The following is a 27,658-nucleotide window of genomic DNA, read 5'->3' as shown; positions in this document are numbered from 1 at the left end:
TGATCTTTTGACAGGTTGATTGTGCCAGATGCCTTAGGGTTGTGCTGAATAGTGAGGACATACAAGATCACTCAGTACGTAGCTGCAGTAAAGGTGTTAACTACATGTATTCTAGCTAGACATTTATTGTACAGTATTTAAATATACTGACTGCAATAGATGCTTTAGGGTTGTGCTGACTATTGAGGTGATTCAAGATCTTTTAGGTACAGAAATGAAATTAAGTTAGAGATATCTTCTAAAATGGGTATTTACATGGAGTATAGAGTAATGTATGTGATGGAACAACAATTAGTTTCAGTATTTTTTGAGATTTCCTGTAGATAAATAATGGACATCAGTTGAAATACTATACTTACAAGATCTATCTGCAATTTTATCAAAGTACAATTCTTGATTTAAAAATCATAAAAGTTGAACAGGTCCACTGAAGACTTTTCCTAAAGTCGTTCCTTGAAGTGCTACTTGAGCTTCTTCTCTTGCAGATTCTTCAGTGTTGACCCAATATAATAAACACATAGCGCTTAGGTCCCATATAGCTAGGTTACCTGCTATACTGGATTGTGTAAAAAGTAGGAAATGATAGTCTGATGTATTCTTTGCAATAAATTAGATAAATAAATAAATTAGATACTGAAGTAATGATTGAAAGAAATGTAAATTAAATATTTCTTTATTTGAGACTAAATTAGGGCCTCATGGCCCTTTCTTACATTTAACCTCATATAAAAGCTAGAACAACATATTCTTATATTTAAATAATTGTAGTCTTATAATATAATGTAAACTACAATATACTACATTATAATTCCATTAAATCTATCTTCTCTTGATGCAGAATACACTATGACATCTTCCGCAGTTAACATCCTAAACTGTTGCACAATAGTTGTCTCGGTACACTTTCACTGTGGCTCTGTACTGAGTGTATCTTCTCATGATACAGCATGCAATCATGGCGTCTTCCGCAGTTAAATTCCTACACTACTGTACAATAGTTGTCTCACTACACTTTCACTGTGGCTCTGTACTGAGTGTATCTTCTCATGATACAGCATGCATCATGGAGTCTTCCGCAGTTAACATCCTATACTACTGTACAATAGTTGTCTTGCTACACTTTCACTGTGGCTCTGTACTGAGTGATCTCTCATGATACAGTATGGATCTTGATTTCTTCCACAGTTAACATCTTAAACTCCTGTACAATAGCTGTCAGGCTACACTTTCACTGCAGCTCTATAATGAGTGATCTTCTCATGATACAACATACGCGTACATCATGACATCTTCTACAGTCAATATCTCAAACTACTGAACAATATGTCAAATGTTTATCTGAAGTTGTTTATAAATATAACTTTACAAAAGTTACTGTTTAAAGTACCCTCGATGGATCTTGTGGAATGTATAGCTTTGAAATAATTGAACTGAAAAATAAAAGTTGTAAAGAGATACAAAATCATCAAATAAATTGACAACTAAATAGTTGTCAAAAAATGATGTCATAAAAGGATATAAAATTATGTTAAAACAATACTACAAAGTATAACACTGCAGGATATTATAGTTAAACATTTTTTAATAAAATTATAAAGAATAATATTTAATTATTCTAAAGTAACATATTACTTTAAGATTTCTTGTTACTTCAGTTGTAGCACTGAAATTGTATGAATCCTGGTTCCACAGAGGTCCTTAATGGTTGGTCTTACAACTTGTTATCAAGAATGTTTTCAATGCAAACTATGGAATCTTCTCAAGATTGCTCTTACCCGGATTGATGGGAATGTGGAGGCTGTAGAGAATGAGACCATCAGGGGAGATGGACGGCAGGACCTTCCTGAGCAGCCGGGATTGCACAGCTCTGTTGAAATGGTCAACATCGGTTCTCTGGAGTGGTGGATAGTCGTGAGGGTCCAAGCGCAACAGAGAGGAAGGTATGAACTGTGCCAAAGCTGCCAGAGCCTCTAGAACTGCCTGGCGCACCCGGCGCCGTGGCTCAGACACTGCAGCAGACATGATACGACGTGCCAGCTGCCCCACTGGGAATTCGGTACTGGGGAACGTCATTAGAGCGTACAGCAGGCACAGCAGGGAGTTCTCTCGTAACTGTGAAATAAACAACTTTACACCTCTATTTCTCTGTGTAACCTTTCTTCTCATCTACATTTAAGAAATGAATGAAAACACTTAATTGCTTTGGCACTATACACATTAGTAATGTATTGTGATTGATGTATTTATTGAGGATATTTCTGACAAACCTGTTCTTTGATGGTAGATGGTGTGATGGGCAGGAGGAAACTGAAGGAAAAAGGATTTTTCCGGGCATTTGTCATTATTCAGTGATAAAAAGAATCTGTGAATGATGGAAAATGTCCGTAAAAATCCTGTTTCTTTCACAATCCTTCCATTGTCAAAAACAAAACAAACTTCAAACAAAGAAGGAGGAAACTGCTGAACATCTGCTCTCTGATTGTTCTGCAATAGCAAGGGAGTGCTATGCCATCTTTGCTAGTCTGGACAAAAGTGGTGCACACATAACACAGCTATGGTACTAGGGGTTGATTCAATGTGAATGTTGAGTTTAGCTCCAGTTCACCTTTCTTCTTATGTGCACCTGATGAGACAATGAGAATGCCTCTTCACCTAGATTGCACTATTTTTTTGTAGTCTGGGTGTCTCTGATGTCAAACGATGCGGAGGGTTTCATTTTTAGCTTCTTCGTTCTTCATCACCAATTGCCTTCAGATGAACATGACTTCAGATTTCAGGAGTCAAGTCTGCAACAGCATCAGATCTCAGATGGTGCACGTAAGAGGAAGGTGAACTGGAGCTAAATTCAACATTCACAAAAGTGGTGTAATTCCCAGCAGGACCTGATGTTTTTTAGTGGTTTGTAGAAACTGGCTGGCCTCACGACATACTTCCAGGGTGCACAATAAGCCCTTGAGCTTAAGTATATTGCAATAGACCGCCCCGTAGAAGAAGAAGAAGAAGTGATTCTTTCATATTGGCTAACCTCACATCTTGAACCATACATTTTAAATAACATTGAAAATATTGTAGACAAACTAATAATTAGCATTCAGAAAAATTAATTTTGTTATAATATTTTGATTGTGAAGACAGGAATTGGAGAAATAGATGATGCATTGTTTAATAAACTATCACTTTACAACCCCTGACAACATAGTCTTACTTCTCTTTTTTCTAACTCAATCATTTTGAGAGTGTTACTTGTTGATCTCTTTTTGTTGTTTCCTTCCTAAACTAAGACTCACTCAATCTCCTTTGGTTCTCACTGAATAAAGTCTGTGTTAGTGTTGTTGGCCAAATGGGTGGGTGATAAAACAATTTCTGTGCTCCCCTTGGTTGATTGGCAATAGTATGTCTACTATATTGCCAGTCATAAGATCCCAGTCTTTGAGTCATGTGGCGATGTTTACCTCAAGGTTCTTATCATTACAGAAGCCAAATATGAGTTCTTTAAAGCCAGATTTTCATAAGTGCTATGAGTGTTCTGAATGTCCAAAATTTATAAATGATCAGACTCCAGTTCATAGTATGAACGGCATCAGATACCTAGTAATTTGATTTGGGATCTGATACTGCTACTAAAGTATGATAATGCAGATATCAAATTCTTAGATTATCTCAGATATCCAGAAGATTGAAACTCATATTTGAGTCCCTTTGAAAGAGAAGTACAAAAAATCTAATCGATCTAGTAAGATTAAACATGGAAAACATTGATATGAATAAACCGATTCACAATCTAAAGCTTAATCTCACGCAACAAGCTACCCTATATATTTGTCCCTATGGTATTGATTAGTAACATATAAGTGAAAAAAGAAAAAGCTCAGTTCATCAATAAGATTAAACCTAGTTTCGGAGAAGAGAAAGTATCCAAGAGAGGGCTGTGTGAAATAGGATGCAATATTTTGAATAAAACCCAAGTTACTACATTTTCTGATTGTAGCTACAACTCATTCCACATGCCAGTAGCTGAACCAATAATATGATCATGTACAAGGATGATTCCTACTTTCATAACAATAGACGGATCTCACATTTGCTTTAAATTTTTGAGGGTTTACAACATATTTTATTTTTACTTGGTTGATGGTGTTTTCTTAAAACAGTCTAAAATAATTTAAAGGAAATTTAAATTAAAAAAGGAAGTGTAAAATAATATAAAAATTATCAACCCATATTGATTTTTATCATCTTCAAAAATTGAAGTATATATTTAGCTCATTGGTAGCTTGTGGAATCAATATTTTGAGGTAACATCTTCTTTATGCAATTAATTTAATAAGATTAAATTACTTGTGACAAATTAGTTAATTTTAATAAAGATTGCTATTTTATCTTCTGAGGGCAAAATTCAAGTGACATTTTTTATGAGGTTCAGACTTATACCTACACCTTACCAATCCTTCCTCTAGCAAATAAAATGCAACCAGTAAAAATTAAAAAAACTAACGTTACTAACCAAACAGCCTTAAGGTCCAAAAATGCAAAACTAAGTTGTAAAAAAATTAGGCATTATTTAAAAAAAGCCTATTGTGAGAATAAATCCTACAGTCACAGCTTACATATAATTAATTTTATGTTCTGTAAAAACTTGCCAAAGTTCCTACAAACAAATTTACTAATATGATTATATTGTTTAGGTTGTTGGTGATGCCAGAACCTCTGTTAGTAGATAACTTATTCCCAAATAGAGACTAACAAAAAGACTTCTCACACTAAAAGCATATCCTGGAACTCCAGGTATAATTTCTTCTGACAGATTGTGACATTGCAAACTGTATGGAAAAATAACAAATCTCTTCCATGACATACAACAAGCTGAAAATGAGCTCTTTCTGAAAATCTACTCCAAATAGCACAGGAAAAGTTCCAAACAGAAGTAAGTTCCTGTGTAAAAGTATAACTTTGATTAGAAATCAAGGATACATATCCTCTCATATCTCATTCCCTAAGTACAGTATAAAGCTGATTAAATTATGGCAATCAATAATAATGGCATAATGCAATTATAGTGAAGAATAAATCTTACACTTTTAAGGAAATACAATAACTTGCTATTGATTATTCAACCTACGTTTAGTAGCTTAATTACGTTTTGCTGATCAGATATGTTCCACAATTGGATAGGCAGAAACAGATGATTTTATTTATTTTTGGGTTTTTTATATATATATATATATATATAAATATATACATTAACTTTGTATAAATGGCAATAGCCGACGGACGGAGCAAGTACTTTTTGTGATTGAATGTTTATTGAAATTATATTATATATATGTAATGTATATATATATATTATATATATATATATATATATATATATATATATATATATATAGGTTATATATATATATATATATATATATATAAAATACGCTTTTCGTAAGCTTTGCCCATGTATGAGCACTTCTGGTTGAAGAGGTTTTGTTTCCAACGCCGATATAGAGTTTACCTTGTTGCCACGATTAAGAAATCCGTCAATGTATGTTTGTAGCCATTGTAGACGTACATGAACTTTATTATAAAGTGTTCTAACACTCCAGCTTTAATTTCATCAGAAGTTTATTTCAAAGACTAATACTGTATATATCAAAATTTAGTGCCTTAAAAAATAGTGTTTGTCTATTCAATATACGTAACTGCAGTTTATAATGTGCAGGCACTTTGAAAACTTTTATCTTTTGCAGTGCTGCCTGGTGGTGAGTTACATCAATGGGCATAGCAAATAAATCTTTTCATAGAAAAACGTAATATGTTACTTATTAGCTGTCTATAAGACTACTGCTGGAGTACTCACTCTGGAGCTTTTGGAGCCAAAGCACTTGTCACTGAAGAGTACTTCGATGATGGGTGCTGGACGGACAGTTCTCATGAGTGTCTTGACAGCTTCCACTGCCTCCAGCTTGACCGCAACACTGGCACCTCCTCCTAGGTGACGACAGACCCCGGGGACCACAGAGGGCAACTCGTGCAGCAGGTGGGACACAGGCAGGGCTTGCACCTGAGACAATGTGAATCCTTAAACTCTCAGTGTTTGTTAATGTTTATAATAATAATATGATTTTTTATTGCTTTCAGACAATTACATGAATTGTATAGCAAAAGTCAATTAATAATTTAAAATAAGCTAAAATTTGTCTTTCTCATCCGTCAAACATACACAGTAGCATTCATTCAGCTTCCATCTGCTCACCAATTATTTCCCTCTTCGACACTAGGTTATTATCATTCTCAGAAATCATTGGTCATAGTTATTTGCCAGGAACTCGCCCACGCTATAAAAAACCTTTGAGGCTAGAATTTGTTTGAAGCTAGTCTTAGATACCCTGGGCATTTCTTGAATTTTGAGTGAGTTTGGCAGATTATTGAATAATACAACACCTGCTTGCGAGGGCAAAAGTTCGAAGGCTACCATCTTGTGCCTGCTAGTACGGAGATTATTCCTGCCTCTGGTGTTGTGACTGTGAATCTCTCGGCCTGTGTTAAAACACATTTAGGCAAGCAACATGCAACAGTTTCAAGGATGTAGAGGCAGGGTAAAGATAATATATGCAACTCTTTAAACGCAGATCTACGCGATTCTCTTTTTTCAGTTTGGTGATTATTCTGACAGCCTCCATATGAAAGTTGGGGGTAGATGAGTCCATAGTATGGGGTCATTAATACCTGAGTTGGGCAGTATACAGGCAGACTTCTCAAGGCAAAGATTGCAAAAGACAATTTTGAGCAGACTGCTTCCACATGTGAGTTCCATGTCAGCCCTCGATCAAGGTGAATTCCAAGGAACTTTATGGAACAGACTTCTTCGAGCATGATATCTTCCAACATGATGCAGAGGGATATTTACAATGACTCTACTACTGGACATGACACCAAGGCCAACTTATTACTAGTTAATGATAAAAAACTGAAAAAATTATATTTTCTTTAAATTATACAATTTTTTAAAGTTGTTAAACCTGTCAAGTTATTAGGAATTCATCTGGATAGTATACTGGGTTGGGACCACCATATCAAACAGTTATGTAAGAAATTGTCAAGAGTTGTATATCTATTACGTGAATTAAGAAAATGTATTACCTTACACGTGCAAGTTTCAACTTATTATGCTTTTTTCACTAACATTAAGATATGGAATAACATTGTGGGGCAATAGTAGTGGTGTTTAAAAAGCTTTTAAATGGTAGAAAAAGGCATTGGGAGCTATTAAGAATGTACCTGAAAGAGAAACAGTGCACCAATTTTTAAGGAACTAAAAATAATGACAATTTCAAATTTGTATGCTTATTGTTGTTTAGTGAATGTTAAAGAGTCGTTATGTAATTTTTTTTTAACTAGAAAGGAAATTCATAGTTATTTTACCAGAAAAAAACCATATTTTAGATTTACCTTCTGTCAAACTTGAAAAAAAGTAAAAGCAGCCACATAGATTTTTAGCCTGTGATACTAGTACTATGAGTACTAACACATGAGTACTATGAGTTTTTAACTACATTGAGATATTGTTTTTATTTGATTGTGTATTAAGTTTACGTATTTGTTATTGTTATCATAGTTTTAGTATAGATTATTTATATATTTATTTAATTATTTTACTTCATTTTTACCTGTTATTACCTTAAAGATAACTACCGAGAATTTGACAACTATCATTTAGGCAGAGATTTATATTAAGAAAATAGTTAGTTGTAAATCTGACTTTGTCAATTGCACAATGTGTTTATGTGTTTAAAGACAATACAAGTTCTTGATTCTTGAAGGTGGTAAATTACTTCTCTCTATTAGCTATAGTAGACTGTGTTAATCATTCCAAGATCGTGGGAACCACAAAGAGTAGGAGGAACACATGCAATGCCTGCACTTGAGACTGGTTACTGTTCAATGTAGGAAAGGTTGTGTTCAATATGTCTCTACCAGACCTGGGAGTGAAAGGGTTAACAAATATTCTGAAAATCCGAAATACAAATAATTGGGGGCCAAATATTTGTAAGAACTGATAAAATATGAAGCAGCTGTGGTGGGAAGGGTTGATTCAATGTGAATGTTGGATTTAGCTCCAGTTCACCTTCCTCTTACGTGCAGCATCGGGAATCTAATGCTGTTGCAGACTTGACTCCTGAAATCTGGTGTCGTGCTCTTCTGAAGAGATTAAAAAATGTCTAAATGATGCAGGAGGTTCATTTTGAGCATCTTTGTTCTTCGTCACCGACTATTTTTGGATCCCTTCAGACAAGCATGAATCTGGATTTCGGGTCTGCAACAGCATAAGATTTCAGATGTTGCACGTAAGAGGAAGGTAAACTGGAGCTGAATTCCACATTCACATTGATCAAATATATTTCACTATTCTATTCTGTTATTGCCTACACACCTGAGTTCTACTAGTAGGCACCACTTATAACCCAACTGTTTTAGAATGTTTCTGAAGAAGAAGAAGGATGAGGAATTTAAGATAAAGATGCCACTGCTCTTAACATAATCAATAGACTTTAACTGGGCAGTGCCTTTGGAAGTAGACTGTTTGGCTATATTTTTAGAAAACATTTTAGAGATGTATCAGGATTTAAATCACATTAGGAATATTGAATGAAGCATAGACAGAATTTTCTGTTGCACTTACTGATTTCAGATCGATTTTGTATACAATTGTTCTCGTGGTATTTTATGTTAATAACTCATTATTTCTTGTGTTTTGTAGTGAAGAGGAATTGAGTAAAGGATGATTAATGGACCATTGCTAGCTTTGTAGATATTAATTTATCAGAATTAAAAAGAACACCTGAAACATCCTGTTGATTTGAAATTCACTGGAACAGTTCAAAAAAACTCCCTAAACATTAATGGCCTTCATTAAACCTTCCTTTTACTAAACTAAAAGAAGGAATTTTATACTATATACAACTTACAAAACATTATATTGTGATAAGAATAAAGATTATGTTTTATCCAGTGAATTTGAAGTTTTTTGGTATGGGAACCAATTTGTTACTCTAATTAAAAATTTAACCTCTGTAACACTCTGTAAAGTTTTGTGGTGTTTTATTTTCTGTGTAGCTAAAAACATTGGCTTTATGCTTATATTTTAATATCCAAATTCTGCCAAAAAACAAATAGATCTAATGCCTGAGGTTTTTCTATGAAACTGGATTTTTATATGTACTGGCATATTTAAGCTAGCACGAATACACCACCACTGATAATTTGAGTAGTCTAGTATGAAAATAAGTTAGATAACTTTTTCAATCTTAAGGTTTCTGCATTTTGGCATTACAATCTACATGATTGAAGACTAAACCATTTAAAACCTGGTATATTTACTTCAATAACGTGGTGGAAAAGTAGGGGTAGTCTCTCCGAGTCCTAAGTCCTAAGTTACTTACTAAAGCTCGCAGAGCTCGGAGAGAGCTGCATGCGACACGTTGACTGCGGTCATCATGTAGAACCTTGAGCAGGAATAGTAGAAGACTGAGTCCAGCGTGTTTGCTGCTGACCGAAACAAACCTAGCAACCTCAGGTTGTCTCAGAGAGGTTGTTAGTTTGTCCAAAGCTCGCACCCTCGCCCTCCAATCATCCTGAAAACAGAACAATATAGGATAAGCAAAGACTAAAGTTGAGAAGAAAATTATTGATTAAACTTAAAAGTTTGAATTAATCATAACAATAATCCTTTTTCTTAGGACAAGAAGCTTAGAATTTGCACCTAGTCCTATAAGAACCTTTGCGCTGCTTCTGGAGTTACAGGATATTCTGGAAGGTAAAGTTGAGGGTAGCGGCCGCTTCCTGTCAAGATCCATGAGGAAGAATTTAGAACACTAATCTCAGATCATGTCCCCTCGGAAGAAGAGGAAGCCAGCTCTGAACCAGCCTCTCCTGTCAAAGCAGGCAGGGGTGGCACACACTTGTGTCTTGGCTAGCAAGAACCTTTCACTCTTAGGGGACGAACCCCACCAACTCCAACCGTCATCTCCCGCAGTAGACTAGACCTATCGAATTACCCTTGCACTCCAGAATCTCAACATTTGTCATTAATGATTTGATCCTCCTGGACATCCAAATTTAAGTGACAAATCGGTTTTTGCTGTGCCCAGTGTGGGTTTAACTGGAAGGTATAAACCAGGATGAAGTGAACCCTCCTGTGCAAAGAATAATCCTTGCTAACTACCGATTTGGGTAAGCCGTCACATTAAACAATTACTTGAAAAAAAGTTACTTTGGAATGTACATAACGATTAAAAATACATCGTTAACTCAAGATATTAATGTTAGGCTATATGGGGCGTGTGAACAAATAACCAATCAGGAACGTTTAATTTAGATATATTTTGAGTTGACATGTAATGTAACTGAATGCAAGATGAATATATTTAGAGAAATATTAACAAATTTAAACAGTTTGAAAGAGCCTGGAACTTTATTTTGAGAAAAACTGCAGCAAATCAAGGTTATTTAATGAATTTTGAGTATGAGTATGAAAGTCTCTGAAAGTGATTGATAAAATCACCTCAAAAATAACTAATGGACAAAAACCTTCCGCTCGGCAGGCAGCAGTCTAAAATCTCGACTGTCAGACAAATTTATTTATTAATCACGCCGCGAAAGTGCCTAATTGTTTTACTACTAGAGTTAATTGATTAATTGATTGTTGAAACCCACCGTCTTGACATCTGTTTGAAACCTTAATTGATAGAATTGTATGTATGCTCCACTGCGTTGGTCGTTTTCGTTTAATATTTAATTGATACTACTTTCGATAAAAACGCCCTCCGTCAAACTATCGATTACTGAAGCGATGCCACTGACAATAAAAGTGACAAAATATAAACACCAACCGTCGGGTGTCGAACTTCCTTTGACAGTATCTAAACGTTGTACGTTGTCAGAGTTGTTTCCGGTATCTACGTTTTATCTGATAGATAGATAGTTTATCAGTATCGGGCACTGTTTGGTATATATTCATTCTTTTCATTTACGTAGGTTCTTTTAATTTTGTAGGTTATGTTTAGAGGCAATGATAGTGGTAGTTGTAGTAAAAATATAGATAGATATACTCGTATTTATCGACAAGCTTAACATTTGTTTATTTTAATACTCTCTTTTGATTGTTAACGAACAAATTATTACTCTTTACATGGTTATAAAAATATTCGTAGAAACTTGCATTAGTTTTAGAAAACAAACCTTTTAAACAAATTAAAATTATTGTTAATTCTATAGTGTACGGAATTGTAATAAGTTCGCCTTGTGCGTCCGGTGAATTATTAAATTTTCATCATACATAATTATGTGATTGTTTCATGATTCAGTTGAAATTCCAATGATGATCATGTTTATTCTTAACTTGCTGTGTTCTTAATATTTGGTACTTCGTAAAAAATCTGAGATTAGTTTGCAAACTGGTAAATACATCGTCAACGTCCTAAAAGACCTAATCAAAATTTAACTAAACAAAGGATTAATTGTACTACTATACAATTAATCCTTTGCTTAGTTTATCCTTTAATTATTTCTCTGATACTTCAGAGAAATAATTTCTAGATTCGCGTTGTTTTTTTTATTAATTTGTATTTTGTGTTATCCGATTCTTGATTTAACAGTGCTAGTTTAAATATTATGTTGAAATCCCAATGATGATCATGTTTTCTAAACTTACCGTTTTCTTAATCTTTAGTACTTCTACAGTCTGACATTAGTTTGCAAACTGGTGAATATATCGTCAACGTCCTAACAGACCTAAGCAAAAATGTAATTAAGTAAAAAATTAATTTTATAACACTGCGCTCGTAATAAGTATGTCAAACATTTTCCAATTTCGCTCATATGCTTTCAAGATTACGTTATATAACTTATTTCTTCCTCAGATACAACCAATAGCTTCCGATTGAAAATTCTCCGAAACTCCTGAATGCACTCTTGAGCTGAAAGACATATCGGCAAGGCCATCGTCCCTGTTTGGTCGAGGTTTAATACAAACAGACAGACAGACAGCCAGACCTCCTCGCTCATGTGATAGTGTCTTGCCAAACTACTGTCCGTGGATCGATAGGTTTGTACAATTACGATCGACACATGCAATGGAATCACGGCCTGCCTTCCTCCTAATATTCGTTAAGTGCTGAAATTAGCCGTATATAATGGGTAAAATATACTGTTTTTTACAAATTATTTACAATACAATATTTTATAAAATTACAATACAATATTTTACAAGAATTTTACAATATTTTTTACAAATTATTATATACAGTTTTAATATAATTAGAAACTGTTTTAATTTTACCAGTAGTATAATTACCAGCAATGTTTAGTTAAAATATAATATATAGTACAATTAGGCTCATGTATCTTCTAGAAATATATTAATTAATATAATCATATTAATATTTATATTATAATTAATATAATCTATAATATATATATAATAATAATATATAATATGTAATAATAATATATAATAATATAATCTATAATAATTTATATTATAACCATAAAAGTTTGTGAAGGTAAACCGTGTTAAATTGCTGGATTTAATTCTAAGTAGAGTAAACATTTATATTGAAATAAAATATGTCCTAACCCTTCAAAGTTTGTGTAAACCTTTCCATGATAAAATGTTACTAAAACACTACTTAATTAGTTTTAAAATCCACATAATTCTTTTAGCTGCTGTATAAAGATTTGTTTGAATTATTCATTTTACGTAAGAAAGAGAATACCTTTTCTAATGCATTAAGGCAGTATTTACAATAAAGTACAGTATACGAAAAATAAGAGTTTGTGAAAGAATGATTTTGAGAATTTTTGCAGAAAAATCGCATATTTATTCTTTCAAGAGAAAATGGGTAGTACATACTGTACAATGTACATATCTTAAAGTTGCAGATTAGCATACACACAGTTATGTTATTCTGTTATTGGAAAGGGTAGAGACTATTAGAACTTGAGTATAATTAGAATTATTAGAGAATAGTCGAAGTATAACGTCATGAGCAAGACAAACAAATCTAATACGTCTCATTCAGTTTAGTAACTAAGATCAGCCAACAGAATTCGCTGTTGTTTTGATAGATGTCACTAGGCCTGGCCGTATGATCGCGCTGTTAACAGTGTTCCACTGGGACTGCTGTGTTCTACGTGTTCCGTGTCCTGAGGAGGAGGGGGGGAGGGGTTACGACATCAGTTAGCAAGATTTGTGACTCTGGTAGGAAACGTTTCTCACTTCTTTTTTGCTTCCTCTTTCAATCACCTCAAAGTTACTATAAGTAAATAGGAAGAGGTCTAAGGAAGAGCCTTGAGGACTCCCAATAGACCTATCTGATGTTGGACGTGATTCCTATCAACTTCAATTGAGTTTGAGAATTTTTATAAAATTCACCTGAACGTTTACTGAGCAAAATTATTTCTTTTACAATGCATGGTGGCAAAATTGAAAGGCAATAAAATAAACTCTTATGTTACTCTTTATGTTATAAAATAATCTATAATAAAATTGATTCAATAATACGGCCCTTGTTTGGAAGGCAATACAGGTGGGGTTGTTAACTCTTAATTAACGACCTGGACTCTGAACATTCCCCTAACGCACCCTAGCGTGATGGGGGTGTAACCAGGTCACTAGTCCAGGGGTCGCCCCTTCCACACAACCTAATACATATTTACACGCTCTGCCTTCTTTATAAATGGAACACTTTAGGCTACTTTCGTGCGGTTGGGCGCAGAACATTTACATTGCTGTGTGGCCACAACAGCTAGCCTCTGGCGTGACCTACGAATCTTGCAATACTACATTTCTAATATAATCCGGTTTAGGTAACGGTATACATTGTAATCGATATTATGTAATGTGGTTTTATAAAACATTAACTTTTCTGTTTTATAGTATTGATATTATAAGAGTTCCTAGGAATATTACAAATATAACTGGTAACAAAAAATAGTGAAAAACGTTACTAATAAAGTACAAACATATGTATTAAACTAACAACATTAATATCTTTAACTCATCTTTGGGATTGCAAATATTTTGAGCAGGTTCAAACTTATTTAAATGTTTAGCATTATCTGTTTCGACAAGGTAAGTATTAATCATACAAATTTTTGTAAGAAACTTAATTTTTAATTATTTTTTGCATTGCATTATTATTTCCCCCCCTCTTTTTTTGGTATCAGAAACATGCAAAACATGAATATATTGGTTCACACATTAATGTGTGAAATTGTGCCGATGATAATAAACTAAGATATGTTTAGTTTACAGTTTTTTCTGGGGATGGGTGGTTTTGTCATCTCCAGTTAAGGCTGTACAATATTAAGTATTGGTACAGTTCGTTGTAATTTAGTTCCAACATATTTTATATCCGTCAATTGCTTTCTTTGCTTTGGTGGCTTCCCTGGTTTTTTGTTTGTTAGAAGTACTTTTATTGATACAAATTTATGTATTTATGCAGCAAAATTGATCTTCGCCAACCTCAGTGACCTCAGTGGTAGTGAGACTTCCATAAGATCTTGGGGTTAGAGTCGTCTGATTGTAATCAATTAGCGTGTGATGGGCTGAAAAAGTCACAATGAGGTCTTATTAAAAGAATGATCGAAATACGCCAGCTTTACGATGTCTCTCTATATGATGAAAATGCGTCAGCATCACGATGTCTCTATATACGATGAAAGTGCGTCAGCTTCACGATGTCTCTATATACGATGAAAGTGCGTCAGCTTCACAACGTCTCACTAGATAATAAAAATGCGTCAGCTTCAAGTTGTCTCTTTGATGATGAAAATGTATCAATTTCACAATGTCTCACTAGATGATAAAAATGCGTCAGCTTCACGTTGTCTCTCTGCATGATGAAAATGAGTCAGCTTCACGATGTCTTTCTTTAGACGATGAAAATGTGTTCACTTTAGGATGTCTCTCTAGATTTGAAAATACATTTTACACTGTGAGCAAATTTGACATTGCTAACGTCCTGAAAGATTTAAGAGTTTTAATCAATTTCAGGAGTGAATGTCAGGTTTATATGGGACAGGTTTATAGGTTTTTAAAGAGGTCGGTGAAAGATTACAAGTTTATCATATGAGCCATGGTGTATGAAAGTGCAATCCGAGGTCGATTATTCTACTATCGGTGTGAGTAATTATACTTGATGATAGTCGGAATAAGATATCGGGATAGATTTGTAATTTTCTATGCCGCGGTAATATTAAGAAACCCTAGCTATTATAGATGCCATGTTCATCTCATAAGAAGATAGTGTGTTTGTCATCTCTTACTCGCATATGTGTGTGTGTGTGTGTGTGTGTGTGTGTGTGTGTGTGTGTGTGTGTGTGTGTGTGTGTGTGTGTGTGCGCGCGCGTGCGTGTGTTTATATTCGATAAAAATATGCCAGTGCGGAAAATTGAGAAAAAGAAGATAGCAAAGTGGTTGATGTGTAAGAAAATCAATATATTATGGTATGATTCAAGTTTTTCCTAACCCCAAGCGTGGTCAACTTTCACCTTTATTCACAGAATGTGAACAATCACGCTATAATGGGCGCGAGGTACAGAGTGAGGTTAAGTGAATCACATTTACGTGATCTGATAGGCTAATGGAAGGTCAGAATGTTGGCGCATCGATTTTCTCGGCCAATTCTGGGTTATCAAATTATCTTTAATCAGTTCGATAGTAAACGTACCATGTTTCTGCTTTCAAACTTTATAGTTTCGAACGTTGATCAGTTTGTTTGTCTAAAATAATTATTAATGTTTATATATGTATGTAATATGTTAATTTTAGTTATTAATGTATACTGATAATAAATATACGTAACTGTTATGTTATTAACTCCACTTATAGGGTTATCTATATATATATATTAATGTAATGAAAATAACTAGATAATAAAAATAAAAAGATCCTCATAACATTTTAAATAGTAATCTGAAAAATAAGACAAATCCAATTTTTGAAAAAATAAAAATATTAAATACAGATTACTAATAAGAAAATTACAACTGTGTCATTTAAATTTAACATATGTTTAAAAGGTCCACATGTGTATATCTAATTGTTTATTATTTATTTATTTATTTAGAGGTTAATGTACACTGATGATGGTTAAAAACCGAAACACGTGTATGTAATAAAAAGTTTTAATTTAAAGGGTTTTAGTTATTTTCATTACATTAATATACGTAACTGTGCCTATTTAATACATCTTTCCCGTTATAGTCATACTTATTGATAAAGACTTACAGTGCAATAGATACCACTTTTAAATTATCACAATATTAGGAATTCCAAGATAATTAAAAAGTGCGTGGATGATTTCTTTACATGTTTAATGATTTTGTGATGGTATAGATTTGGATTATAATCATGTTATGATACAAATCATAATTTACATGTTGAGTAAAGTTGTAAAGAAATTGTGAAACTAACTTAATAAATAATTGAAGTAAGTAAGCTCAGAACTTAGACAGAATGTGTCTGCTGAAACGGCAAAAATATTATCAAGTGATTAAGGAATCACTACAAATTTATTGGTGAGTATTTCTGATTTTCTAAGTTTTCTTGAATTTCGTCCCAAACTTGTTTTCTAGCCTTTCATTACAAAGAATATGTATAAGTAGAACAATTCTTACCTAATAACTTATTCGTATAGTATACATTATTAGGAATATAAAATGTAATTTATCGCTCAGCTTATGATGGCTGTAATAATGGTGTTGACGACTAACAACAGTTTCAAAACAAATCAAAGGATCATTTATGTTCAACAAGTACAGTTGAATGGCAAATATATCATTTCTGTCCGAAGAGCTCTGCAGATATCTGTTAAGAACCTTTAAGCAGATTTAACAGATGTTAAATTGATATCTTATCTCCTCATATAACAAGTGTATTTAATGTCTTATTTTTCACAACTTCTTTTATTATCATATTATTATTATAAATGTGAAAGTGCCATTGTTTGTTTGTTTTGCTTTCACGAATAAACAATTGGCTTGTTTGTAGTAAAATTTTACATGGATATTTGTACGTTCCCAGGGATAGATATAAGGCTATTCTAATTTCGAAAACCCCCCTGGGCTACGCCCCACTGGCCTTTAAAGTAGCGGAAAAACACCATCTTGGTCTCTAAATTTGTAAAATATTAATTGAGCCTTTCAAATGTAATCAATTGTTCTGTGCAAACATTGTTTATTACTTTCAATTTATTTACATTTATAGTGAGTTTTAGAGAGAATGAGTTTAAACACTGTTTTAGATTTAAGGGATTAGGTAAATACTCATAAACCTTAGAAAATGCCCTAAAACATAAGATGGTTAGAATTTGACTCCAAAGACTCCCTTTGAAGTAGTCGACAAGAACTATAGAATATTCTTCTATAGAATATGAACAATATTTTTCAGTTCATAAAGAAGTAAACGCGTTGTGTCATTGTTAATGTACTTTTAACTGTACATTTTTATCAAATATTAAGTATTAGATATAAATGACGAAATTATTATTCTATCTTTTACTATAAATTGAAAGACTTTATATAAAACCCATCTTAGCTCACTTTTGGCAGAAGTAGGCTTCTCTGATCTGTGAAATATATTTTCTTGATCAGGAAACAAGGCAAAATCAAGTATGGAACAAAACATACTGAGAACAAAGTAAATTACGTAACCATAAATATACACTTTTTGGCATATTTTCTTGATCGTGGCAACAAAGCGAACTCAACATTGGCATCGGAAATATAATTCACTCGAACCAACAGTGGTATTAACCATATATGTGCACCACCTACTAAGTTACGAGCAAAGCAGCGGGTAACTACTAGCAGTGCATATATGGGACAATGTAGTATAACTTTTAATATACATTTAAAGACTGTTATTAAACCTAAATTAGTTGCCTTTTAATAAAAGTAGGCTCCTGAGAGCTGTGTATGTACTTTTTATTTTATCGTATTTATATTTTCTTGATCGGCAAAGAGGCAAAATCAGCTATGAAACAAAAAATACTAAAATCGTAGTAAATTAAAATGACCATAAATATACTTTTTTTACATAATTTACTTATCGTGAGAAGAAGTCAAACTCAACATTGGCGTCGGAAATATAATTTACATGAACCAGAAGTGCTCATACAGGTGCAAAGCCTACGAAATTGCGTGCGATCCCGGGGGTAACTGGTAGTAATTTATATAATTTCCTAGTTTATTTATCGAATTTCTCAGAATCTGAAAAATTCACAAGACCATATTGTATGCTCTTTGATGGTAGAAGAGTTTACTTACGTTAGGTTGTAATGTTACAAATCAATCAAGCTTATAAAAGGCAAAGTCATCACTCACACGTCACTATTTCTTCTTCTAGCTAAAGTCGTAGAAAGCTGAAACTTGAAAAATGTATGACTTATGACTTATGACGTAGCTAGCGAGGGGTCCAAGGGGTCCAGACCCCCCGAATTTTCATTTCAATTACTTTTATAGTAAAGGATTACTATTATTTAAAACATTCAGTATTACTGAAATGTACTGCAGAAAGATCGTTCTTAACAAAGAAACGGGTCAAGAACTTTGTAAGGAACAAAATGGGGACTTAATCTCTGTCCAATACGGGATAAAACCATTGAATCAAGACATTCAATTTTAAGATGGCATTGAACATACAAAATTTACGGAAATCAATGGGTTTGGTGTGCATTTTGCACTTTATGTGTACTTTGTAGGAGAAAAAAGTAAGTTTTTTATGAACTTTTGTAGGATAAAAATAGCTGGAAACTTCGTAAAAGTATTTAAAATAGCAAATTTATGTGTGGAGATGAAAATTTTTCCAGTTGACTCCCCAGTTGCTGAGTTGACAAATGCTTGAAGACTTTTCACTATTCAAGAATTCGTTTTAAAACGAGGGGTTCTAAAGATCACCCTTATTATTGAATTCTACTGAGTATTACAAGGTACAGGGTTGGTGATGCGGAATTGTAAGAAATACGGAAATTTGATTTCTACATCTGATAACCGACCCATGTGTATAGGATAAGGGATCCAATTGCAGCGCATTAAGAGGGATACTCTTATGAGGGTTCGTTGTGTAACAAAACCCTTTACACAGACTTTAGGATATTGTTCCATGGATCAAAAGGAGCTAAAACTAAATGCAACCAATGGCCTATCTATTTATTTACCATCCGTCTGTCTGTATGTTTGTGTATGTGTTTTAGTTTTTATTTCAGAAACCAGAAAAGATATAAAAATCAAATTTGGTACAATTATTCTTCTTGCAGTCGGAAATCAATATAAAACTTAATATTTTATTATCATTTCACGTTCCAAGATGGCGGATGGCTGATATTTTTAAAGTTTAATACCGTAAAAAATAATCAGATTATGACAGTTTTTAAAGAATAATAAAAGTTGCTAAATGTTATTTCAAAAATGTTGACACCTACATCATACAAGTCAGTATGTAAATAGTGCAGATGTAAGCTTACAACGGTTGCAATATATGTTATTGTGCCGTAAACATATAAGCAATGAGAACTTTACTCCGCATTTCAAAAGTTAAAAGCTTACATGTTTTGGCTTTTGATTTATAGATGTCAAAATAGTTGTGATTAGATTGAGCAACTCCTTGTCATTATCTAAAAAATATTCATAATCTTGTGATTTTTTTGTATGTTGAAAAACTTCAACCGTCTGCCATTTTGAAACGTGATAGTATGATATAATATTAATTTTCATGTCTTTACGGGGTTCTTAAATAAAAGTAAAAACTAAAAAAAAACGCATAGAAACGGAAAAAATAGAGAGATGGAAAGCAAAAAGAGACCACTGGTTGCATTTCATATTTAGCTTCTCTTGATCCATGGAACAGTATCCTAAACTTTGTTTAGAGAGTTTTGTTACACCCTGTATACATCGCGTTGTTCATCACTAGAAATATCAGGAACTATATCGCCGTCATAATAAGGCTATGGAGTTCAAATTAAACATTATTTAACAGAGGTCTGTGTAGAAACGATAATATGAGAAGGCTACTTAAAGTATCAGATAGTTATTTTACAGCTCTTGCAAATGGGTTTAAGGACTGTACACTGTCTCACCTAACACAAAAAGTTAAAAAGCATCCCTTAAATTTATTAGAGCTCCTTTGCGGATAATATTGGGTTCGTTTACTTTCCATTGTAATTTTTAATGTTGGATAAGACTCCAACATTTTTAACATACATTAAACGTTAATTAGTTGAAGACGTTTTGATAAGGAGATAGCTAAGAGAGAAAATGTAGTAAAAAAGTAATTTAATACAGAGTCGTTAAAATAAATACTATTTTCTACCGAAGTATTTGCAAAATCCCCAGCGAAAAATATCCATTAAGTGTTATCAGTTTGAGCGGGAAAGTCTGAAGTGACCGTTATCAGTATCTGAAGTGTAAGGATGGTTGCATGCTCCACGCCTAGCTTCAGACACGAACATCAAACAGCTGATTGCACAGTCATTACGATTATAATATCCTCCAGTGTGCTGATCTAGGAACACAACCTGACCCAACAAACATGCCATCAAGGAAATGTTGAACCTCTTGAATGTCAAGATCTCCAATGGTTAGTTTAGCCTGGCACTATCACAACATGCTCTACGACTAGCTTCAGACACGAACATCAAACAGCTGATTGCACAGTCATTACGATTATAATATCCTCCAGTGTGCTGATCTAGGAACACAACCTGACCCAACAAACATTCCATCAAGGAAATGTTGAACCTCTTGAATGTCAAGATCTCCAATGGTTAGTTTAGCCTGGCACTATCACAACATGCTCTACGACTAGCTTCAGACACGAACATCAAACAGCTGATTACATGGTCATTACGATTATAATATCCTCCTGTGTGCTGATCTAGGAACACAACCTGACCCAACAAACATTCCATCAAGGAAATGTTGAACCTCTTGAATGTCAAGATCTCCAATGGTTAGTTTAACCTGCCACAACAACAACATGCTCCACGATTAGTTTCATACACGAACATCAAACAGCTGATTGCACAGTCATTACGATTTTAATATCCTCCAGTGTGCTGATCTAGGAACACATCTGACCCAACAAACATTCTATCAAGGTATGTTGAACCTCTCGAATGTCAAGATCTCCAATGGTTAGTTTAACCTGCCACAACAACAACATGCTCCACGAGTAGTTTCATACACGAACATCAAACAGCTGATTGCACAGTCATTACGATTATAATATCCTCCAGTGTGCTGATCTAGGAACACATCTGACCCAACAAACATTCTATCAAGGTATGTTGAACCTCTCGAATGTCAAGATCTCCAATGGTTAGTTTAACTTGCCACAACAACAACATGCTCCACGATTAGTTTCATACACGAACATCAAACAGCTGATTGCACAGTCATTACGATTATAATATCCTCCAGTGTGCTGATCTAGGAACACATCTGACCCAACAAACATTCTATCAAGGTATGTTGAACCTCTCGAATGTCAAGATCTCCAATGGTTAGTTTAACTTGCCACAACAACAACATGCTCCACGATTAGTTTCATACACGAACATCAAACAGCTGATTGCACAGTCATTACGATTATAATATCCTCCAGTGTGCTGATCTAGGAACACATCTGACCCAACAAACATTCTATCAAGGTATGTTGAACCTCTCGAATGTCAAGATCTCCAATGGTTAGTTTAACTTGCCACAACAACAACATGCTTCACGATTAGTTTCATACACGAACATCAAACAGCTGATTGCACAGTCATTACGATTTTAATATCCTCCAGTGTGCTGATCTAGGAACACATCTGACCCAACAAACATTCTATCAAGGTATGTTGAACCTCTCGAATGTCAAGATCTCCAATGGTTAGTTTAACCTGCCACAACAACAACATGCTCCACGAGTAGTTTCATACACGAACATCAAACAGCTGATTGCACAGTCATTACGATTATAATATCCTCCAGTGTGCTGATCTAGGAATACATCTGACCCAACAAACATTCTATCAAGGTATGTTGAACCTCTCGAATGTCAAGATCTCCAAGGGTTAGTTTAACCTGCCACAACAACAACATGCTCCACGAGTAGCTTCAGACACGAACATCAAACAGCTGATTGCACAGTCATTACGATTATAATATCCTCCAGTGTGCTGATCTAGGAACACAACCTGACCCAACAAACATCCCATCAAGGAAATGTTGAACCTCTTGAATGTCAAGATCTCCAATGGTTAGTTTAGCCTGGCACTATCACAACATGCTCTACGACTAGCTTCAGACACGAACATCAAACAGCTGATTGCACAGTCATTACGATTATAATATCCTCCAGTGTGCTGATCTAGGAACACAACCTGACCCAACAAACATCCCATCAAGGAAATGTTGAACCTCTTGAATGTCAAGATCTCCAATGGTTAGTTTAGCCTGGCACTATCACAACATGCTCTACGACTAGCTTCAGACACGAACATCAAACAGCTGATTGCACAGTCATTACGATTATAATATCCTCCAGTGTGCTGATCTAGAAACACAACCTGACCCAACAAACATTCCATCAAGGAAGTGTTGAACCTCTTGAATGTCAAGATCTCCAATGGTTAGTTTAACCTGCCACAACAACAACATGCTCCACGCCTAGCTTCAGACACGAACATCAAACAGCTGATTGCACAGTCATTACGATTATAATATCCTCCAGTGTGCTGATCTAGGAACACAACCTGACCCAACAAACATCCCATCAAGGAAATGTTGAACCTCTTGAATGTCAAGATCTCCAATGGTTAGTTTAGCCTGGCACTATCACAACATGCTCTACGACTAGCTTCAGACACGAACATCAAACAGCTGATTGCACAGTCATTACGATTATAATATCCTCCAGTGTGCTGATCTAGGAACACAACCTGACCCAACAAACATCCCATCAAGGAAATGTTGAACCTCTTGAATGTCAAGATCTCCAATGGTTAGTTTAGCCTGGCACTATCACAACATGCTCTACGACTAGCTTCAGACACGAACATCAAACAGCTGATTGCACAGTCATTACGATTATAATATCCTACTGTGTGCTGATCTAGGAACACAACCTGACCCAACAAACATCCCATCAAGGAAATGTTGAACCTCTTGAATGTCAAGATCTCCAATGGTTAGTTTAGCCTGGCACTATCACAACATGCTCTACGACTAGCTTCAGACACGAACATCAAACAGCTGATTGCACAGTCATTACGATTATAATATCCTCCAGTGTGCTGATCTAGGAATACATCTGACCCAACAAACATTCCATCAAGGAAATGTTGAACCTCATGAATGTCACGATCTCCATTCGTTAGTTTAGTCTGGCACTGTCCAAGAGTCCATCACAACATGGGATTATTACGAAGCAGGAGTATTCTTTATTGGGGCGGTAAATATGATGGGGATGTCAGACTATGTGTTGATTTCAAATTCACTCTTAATCCTGAACTGATTGACTTACACTATCCAATTCCACGAATTGGAGAAGTTTCTTTTTATAAAATGAAGGGAAGAAAATACTACTGTACACAAAGCGTACCTAAATTTAGAGGTAGATGATAACAGTAAAGATTATTCCAGAAGCATCCACACGCCGACAGAAATGAACAATGTGAAACAGGAAATGCCAAGGTGCTTGTTCCATTTGATCCAAATCTTCTCCTATACCTGGCTACAGATGCAAGTCCAGTCGGATTAGCATTATCACAGCTTCATAGACAGTAAGACAACATCCTATCCTCTTTGTTTAAAGTTTGTTATTGACGATGGAAGGTTTGAAAGAATAACAGGATTTCGGATATTTGCCATCGTTATAGATTATAAAAGTTATAACACAACGTTTCGAGGATTGGAATCTATCCTCTTCGTCAAGTGGGTGAGGTATTTATGCAAAAAGAATTAAAGTACAGAAAGAAGAAAATAATGGACGGGAAAGTGTTCAAACATACACAAAAGCTGCTTGCAGTCCAGTCCAGGCGTTATCACTGCACAGGATGCAAGTCCCGAGCACAAATCACAAGTACGAGGATCACAATCACATCACATTAGCACAGGCTACAGTGGGATACTTCAAGCAGCTTTTAAGCTTTTCTTTCCCTTCTTTACTTCTTTCTGCTCGTTATTTGTGTATGTATCAATACTTCCGTCACCTGACGAAGAGGGTAGATTCCAATCCTCGAAACGTTGTGTTATACCTTTAGTAACATATAACAATGGCAAATGTCCAAAATCCTGTCATATTTTCAAACCTTCCACCGTCAATAACAAACTTTAAACAAAAAAGTACCTGTTACTGTATTAAAGTAAGACAAGTGAGACTAGTGAATTGATTGGTTTAATTCCTCACCTCTCACTCCAACTGTCATCGCGTAAATGATCCTCAACAGTTCACCCTCAATAATATAATAACAAGAATAGTAAAACACAACAAATATAAAATACATTCATCTAATATTGAGGCTAAACGAACACGTAACTTAGTAAACTCTGATATAGCACTTGTGAAAGCTTGGCATATCCCATGTTCTAAAGCAACACTCCACCGCTGTATTCTTATAGTAGTATAATAATCTAGTTCATTGCAGATTTCCAACTATATTTGAGACCACCAAAACACTGTTCCAAAAGCAAACGACTACAAGTTGATGATATTTTATTTATGTTTTGTTCCAGTTATCTAGGTTTTGTATCCAAGATCTACAATACAGAAATAATTCCGACGGGAAGGAGAATGCTATTACTGGCATTTAGCAACCTTCATTAGTTAGATGCAAAGTAATCACACTTCCGTTAAAAGACAGTGACAAGAACGTCTAAAAACAGTATAATAAGTATGTAAGTTACTACCTGTTGGAATTCGATTAACTCATTTCTTCTAGAAAAACAGTCTCTGCCGAAAGCCTCACTGTTTTGTTTTCTTTCAACCAATGCCAGTATAATAACAAGTAATAGAAGGTATCTTAACTTACTGCCATCCTCATTGGAGATAGAAAAAAACATATTATGTGCTAACTCCTTTGAAATTTTAGGAAAGATCTGAGTGGTTGTCTAAGAAATGTGTTTAATACATTACATTCCAACTCAGCTAGTTTAAGATAATATTAATTGAATTATTATGACGTATTGTGCTCTTTTTGTGTGTCAGAATATTAACAGTACAGTTGTACTTTTTGGGTTCATATCTTGGTCAATTCTTCACTTCTTATGAAGTACACGAAAGGGGACTCTTTTAATGACTGGGCGTCTAAAGTAAAAAGTGTTGTCAACTTCAGATGAAGCACTTTAGATGGTTCTTATATCGGATCTATTGTGATGAAAGGGTTTTATTGTAAGGGCTCTTTTACTGAAACTATGTTTACCATAACTAAAGCAATCTAATATAACAGTTCTTGGCATTCCCGTGCAAAGTGAAAACTTATTATGTACTTAAACAAAATAAGGGAACGTCTATCCTAGTGAAATTCCTACAAAGTGGACTCGCTTGAAGATATCGACCCAAATCAATTACGTAAGGTGAGTGGGGGAAGGATTGAGCAATCATGGAAATGATCAATGGGTGTCGACGGTTAACCAAGAGTCAAGTCATCAATAAGAGCAAGGTCAACTATAGGAGTCAATGTCTCCCTTACAGGGGGTAGGTCGATAGAGTGTGAGAGTCATTTGTGCCAAGGTGGAGAGCGAGGTTAATGTATGATGTTGCTGTCATCACAGTAGATCCAAGATAAGATATACTAAGAATATACTACAAAGTTCTAGATCTGAAGTTGAAGAGGTTTTCCAATTCTAAGACCAGCTGTTTTAAGATTCTTTTCCTTGAATACTAGGGAACAATAATGTTATAATACTCATTTGTTCCGTATAGAGGGCGAAATAGTTTTTGGATCAAGACATTAATTTAAAGGTACAATAAGTGAATTCTAGCTTCGGTGGGGAGACTTTAATAAGCGGCCTACACTCGATATTCGATTGTTATTATCGAACAATTCGATATATTATCCAACTTCGATGTATGTAAAAATTGTACACGATAAGAATTATAATACTCGTACATTCCCGTAACAAGAAGAATTTCGTACATTACAATTTTAAATACAAAAATGTTACAATAACTTACAAAACAACAAAACCAACTATGGCGTAGACTTTCATATCAAAGAAACCCTACAATGTTTATTACTTGCCCAGCTTGATATAAATAATTATCCGCTTTATTGAAATGGAGGAAAGAATTCTCGCCTTGTGTTACCAGGAGCCAAACCCACATTTTGAAGCTACTTAAAAAAAATCCCGTCACTTGTGAGAAATATCGCCATTTTCAAAGTCATCAAAATATTAGTTACTTCTTATTGGTTATGGTTTACATTAAAATTACTATAACTAATAAGTTGAAATCATATGATAAGTTAAATAAATTATTGTAATATCGAATTATCCTTCGGATAAAAACAATCGAACCATTCGATAATAGCACTCGAATAACGAGTGTAGGCCGCCAATTAAATTTTACCCGCTTCGGTTACATCACAATTAAAGGTTTGTGAATCTTAATTATTAATTGCCAAAATAAAAAGATATTCAGAGTTTTCCTGTTTCGTGTAATATTTATGTTAATACGTAAAATATGCTAAACAACATCTCACTCCTACTACTTTGATTACATGTAATATGTGATGTTTTGTTTTAGTATGAATGTTTAATCTTTTGGTAGGGATGATAAATAAAAACGATGAAAATCTTTTATGAAACTGATGTATTGCGCAGTTATAAGAATCAATATTTATAGAACGATAGTTAGGCGATCTCCGATGAACTCTTTCAGTCACAAATAAGTTATCGCTGCTGCCATCGCAACTAAAATATCTACTTCTGCACCTTTTATAATATATTCAACAATCATATAGTAAGCTGAACAAGTTAATTTATCAAAGAATAATGCTTCTAGGAATAGAAAAAACTTTTTCATTTTTTCTGAGAATAAAGTGTTCGATACAGGCATATTTTAATGCAGTCTTCCTGAGGCAAATTAATATAAACAGTTGCATTAAATATAAACTAGGAGCAGTAAATCTTTTTAGTTCCAGTTCAACGTAAAATTATGTTAAGTGCGAGTCACTCGAAAGTCCTTCTAACGAAAGTTTGGCTTGTCTCGACGTATAAGAGATAAACGCTGGTTTCTTTGGAATTTCACCGGTTTTATCCTTAGACAGTATTATGACGGAGATTCCCTCCTGTCTAAGGATCGATGGGGCAAAGCGGGACGTAGCACGCGACACGCATTCACGCACGCACGCACGCATTCACGCACGCATAGCGACACTGCCCCACTGCTTCAGTTTCGGTGAACGCTTTTCCTCGTATGAGGGTGAATCCTGAATTTTAATTTGTCTTGAGGCAAAGTTATCATTTTGTAAACAGATGGAGAATGTGTTGTATCATAGAGCTAAGAATCATCAGAATTAAGAAAGATTATAAACATGCGGAAAGTGAACTGATAATGGGTTTATGTCTTAATAGAATAGTCTATTCATCATAACTCTTCTCATTGGATGGACATTTTTTTCAAAAG

At 34.4% G+C, this 27,658-nt stretch overlaps 1 protein-coding gene across 1 annotated transcript in view; it reads right to left on the bottom strand.

The window, feature by feature from the left end:
• The window catches only part of LOC124356648, a 63,346-nt gene that overhangs the window by 22,045 nt on the left and 13,643 nt on the right, over window positions 1-27,658 (bottom strand). The window contains exons 2-4 of the mRNA XM_046807775.1: window positions 9,429-9,620; window positions 5,846-6,049; window positions 1,776-2,112 (exon numbers count right to left, since the gene is read on the bottom strand). Coding sequence (XP_046663731.1) covers window positions 1,776-2,112; window positions 5,846-6,049; window positions 9,429-9,620 — 733 coding nt within the window. The remainder of the gene's footprint in view (window positions 1-1,775; window positions 2,113-5,845; window positions 6,050-9,428; window positions 9,621-27,658) is intronic.

This window comes from Homalodisca vitripennis, chromosome 3, assembly GCF_021130785.1.
Source record: "Homalodisca vitripennis isolate AUS2020 chromosome 3, UT_GWSS_2.1, whole genome shotgun sequence".
NCBI lineage: Eukaryota > Metazoa > Arthropoda > Insecta > Hemiptera > Cicadellidae > Homalodisca > Homalodisca vitripennis.
This window is presented reverse-complemented; position numbering and strand designations above follow the sequence as displayed.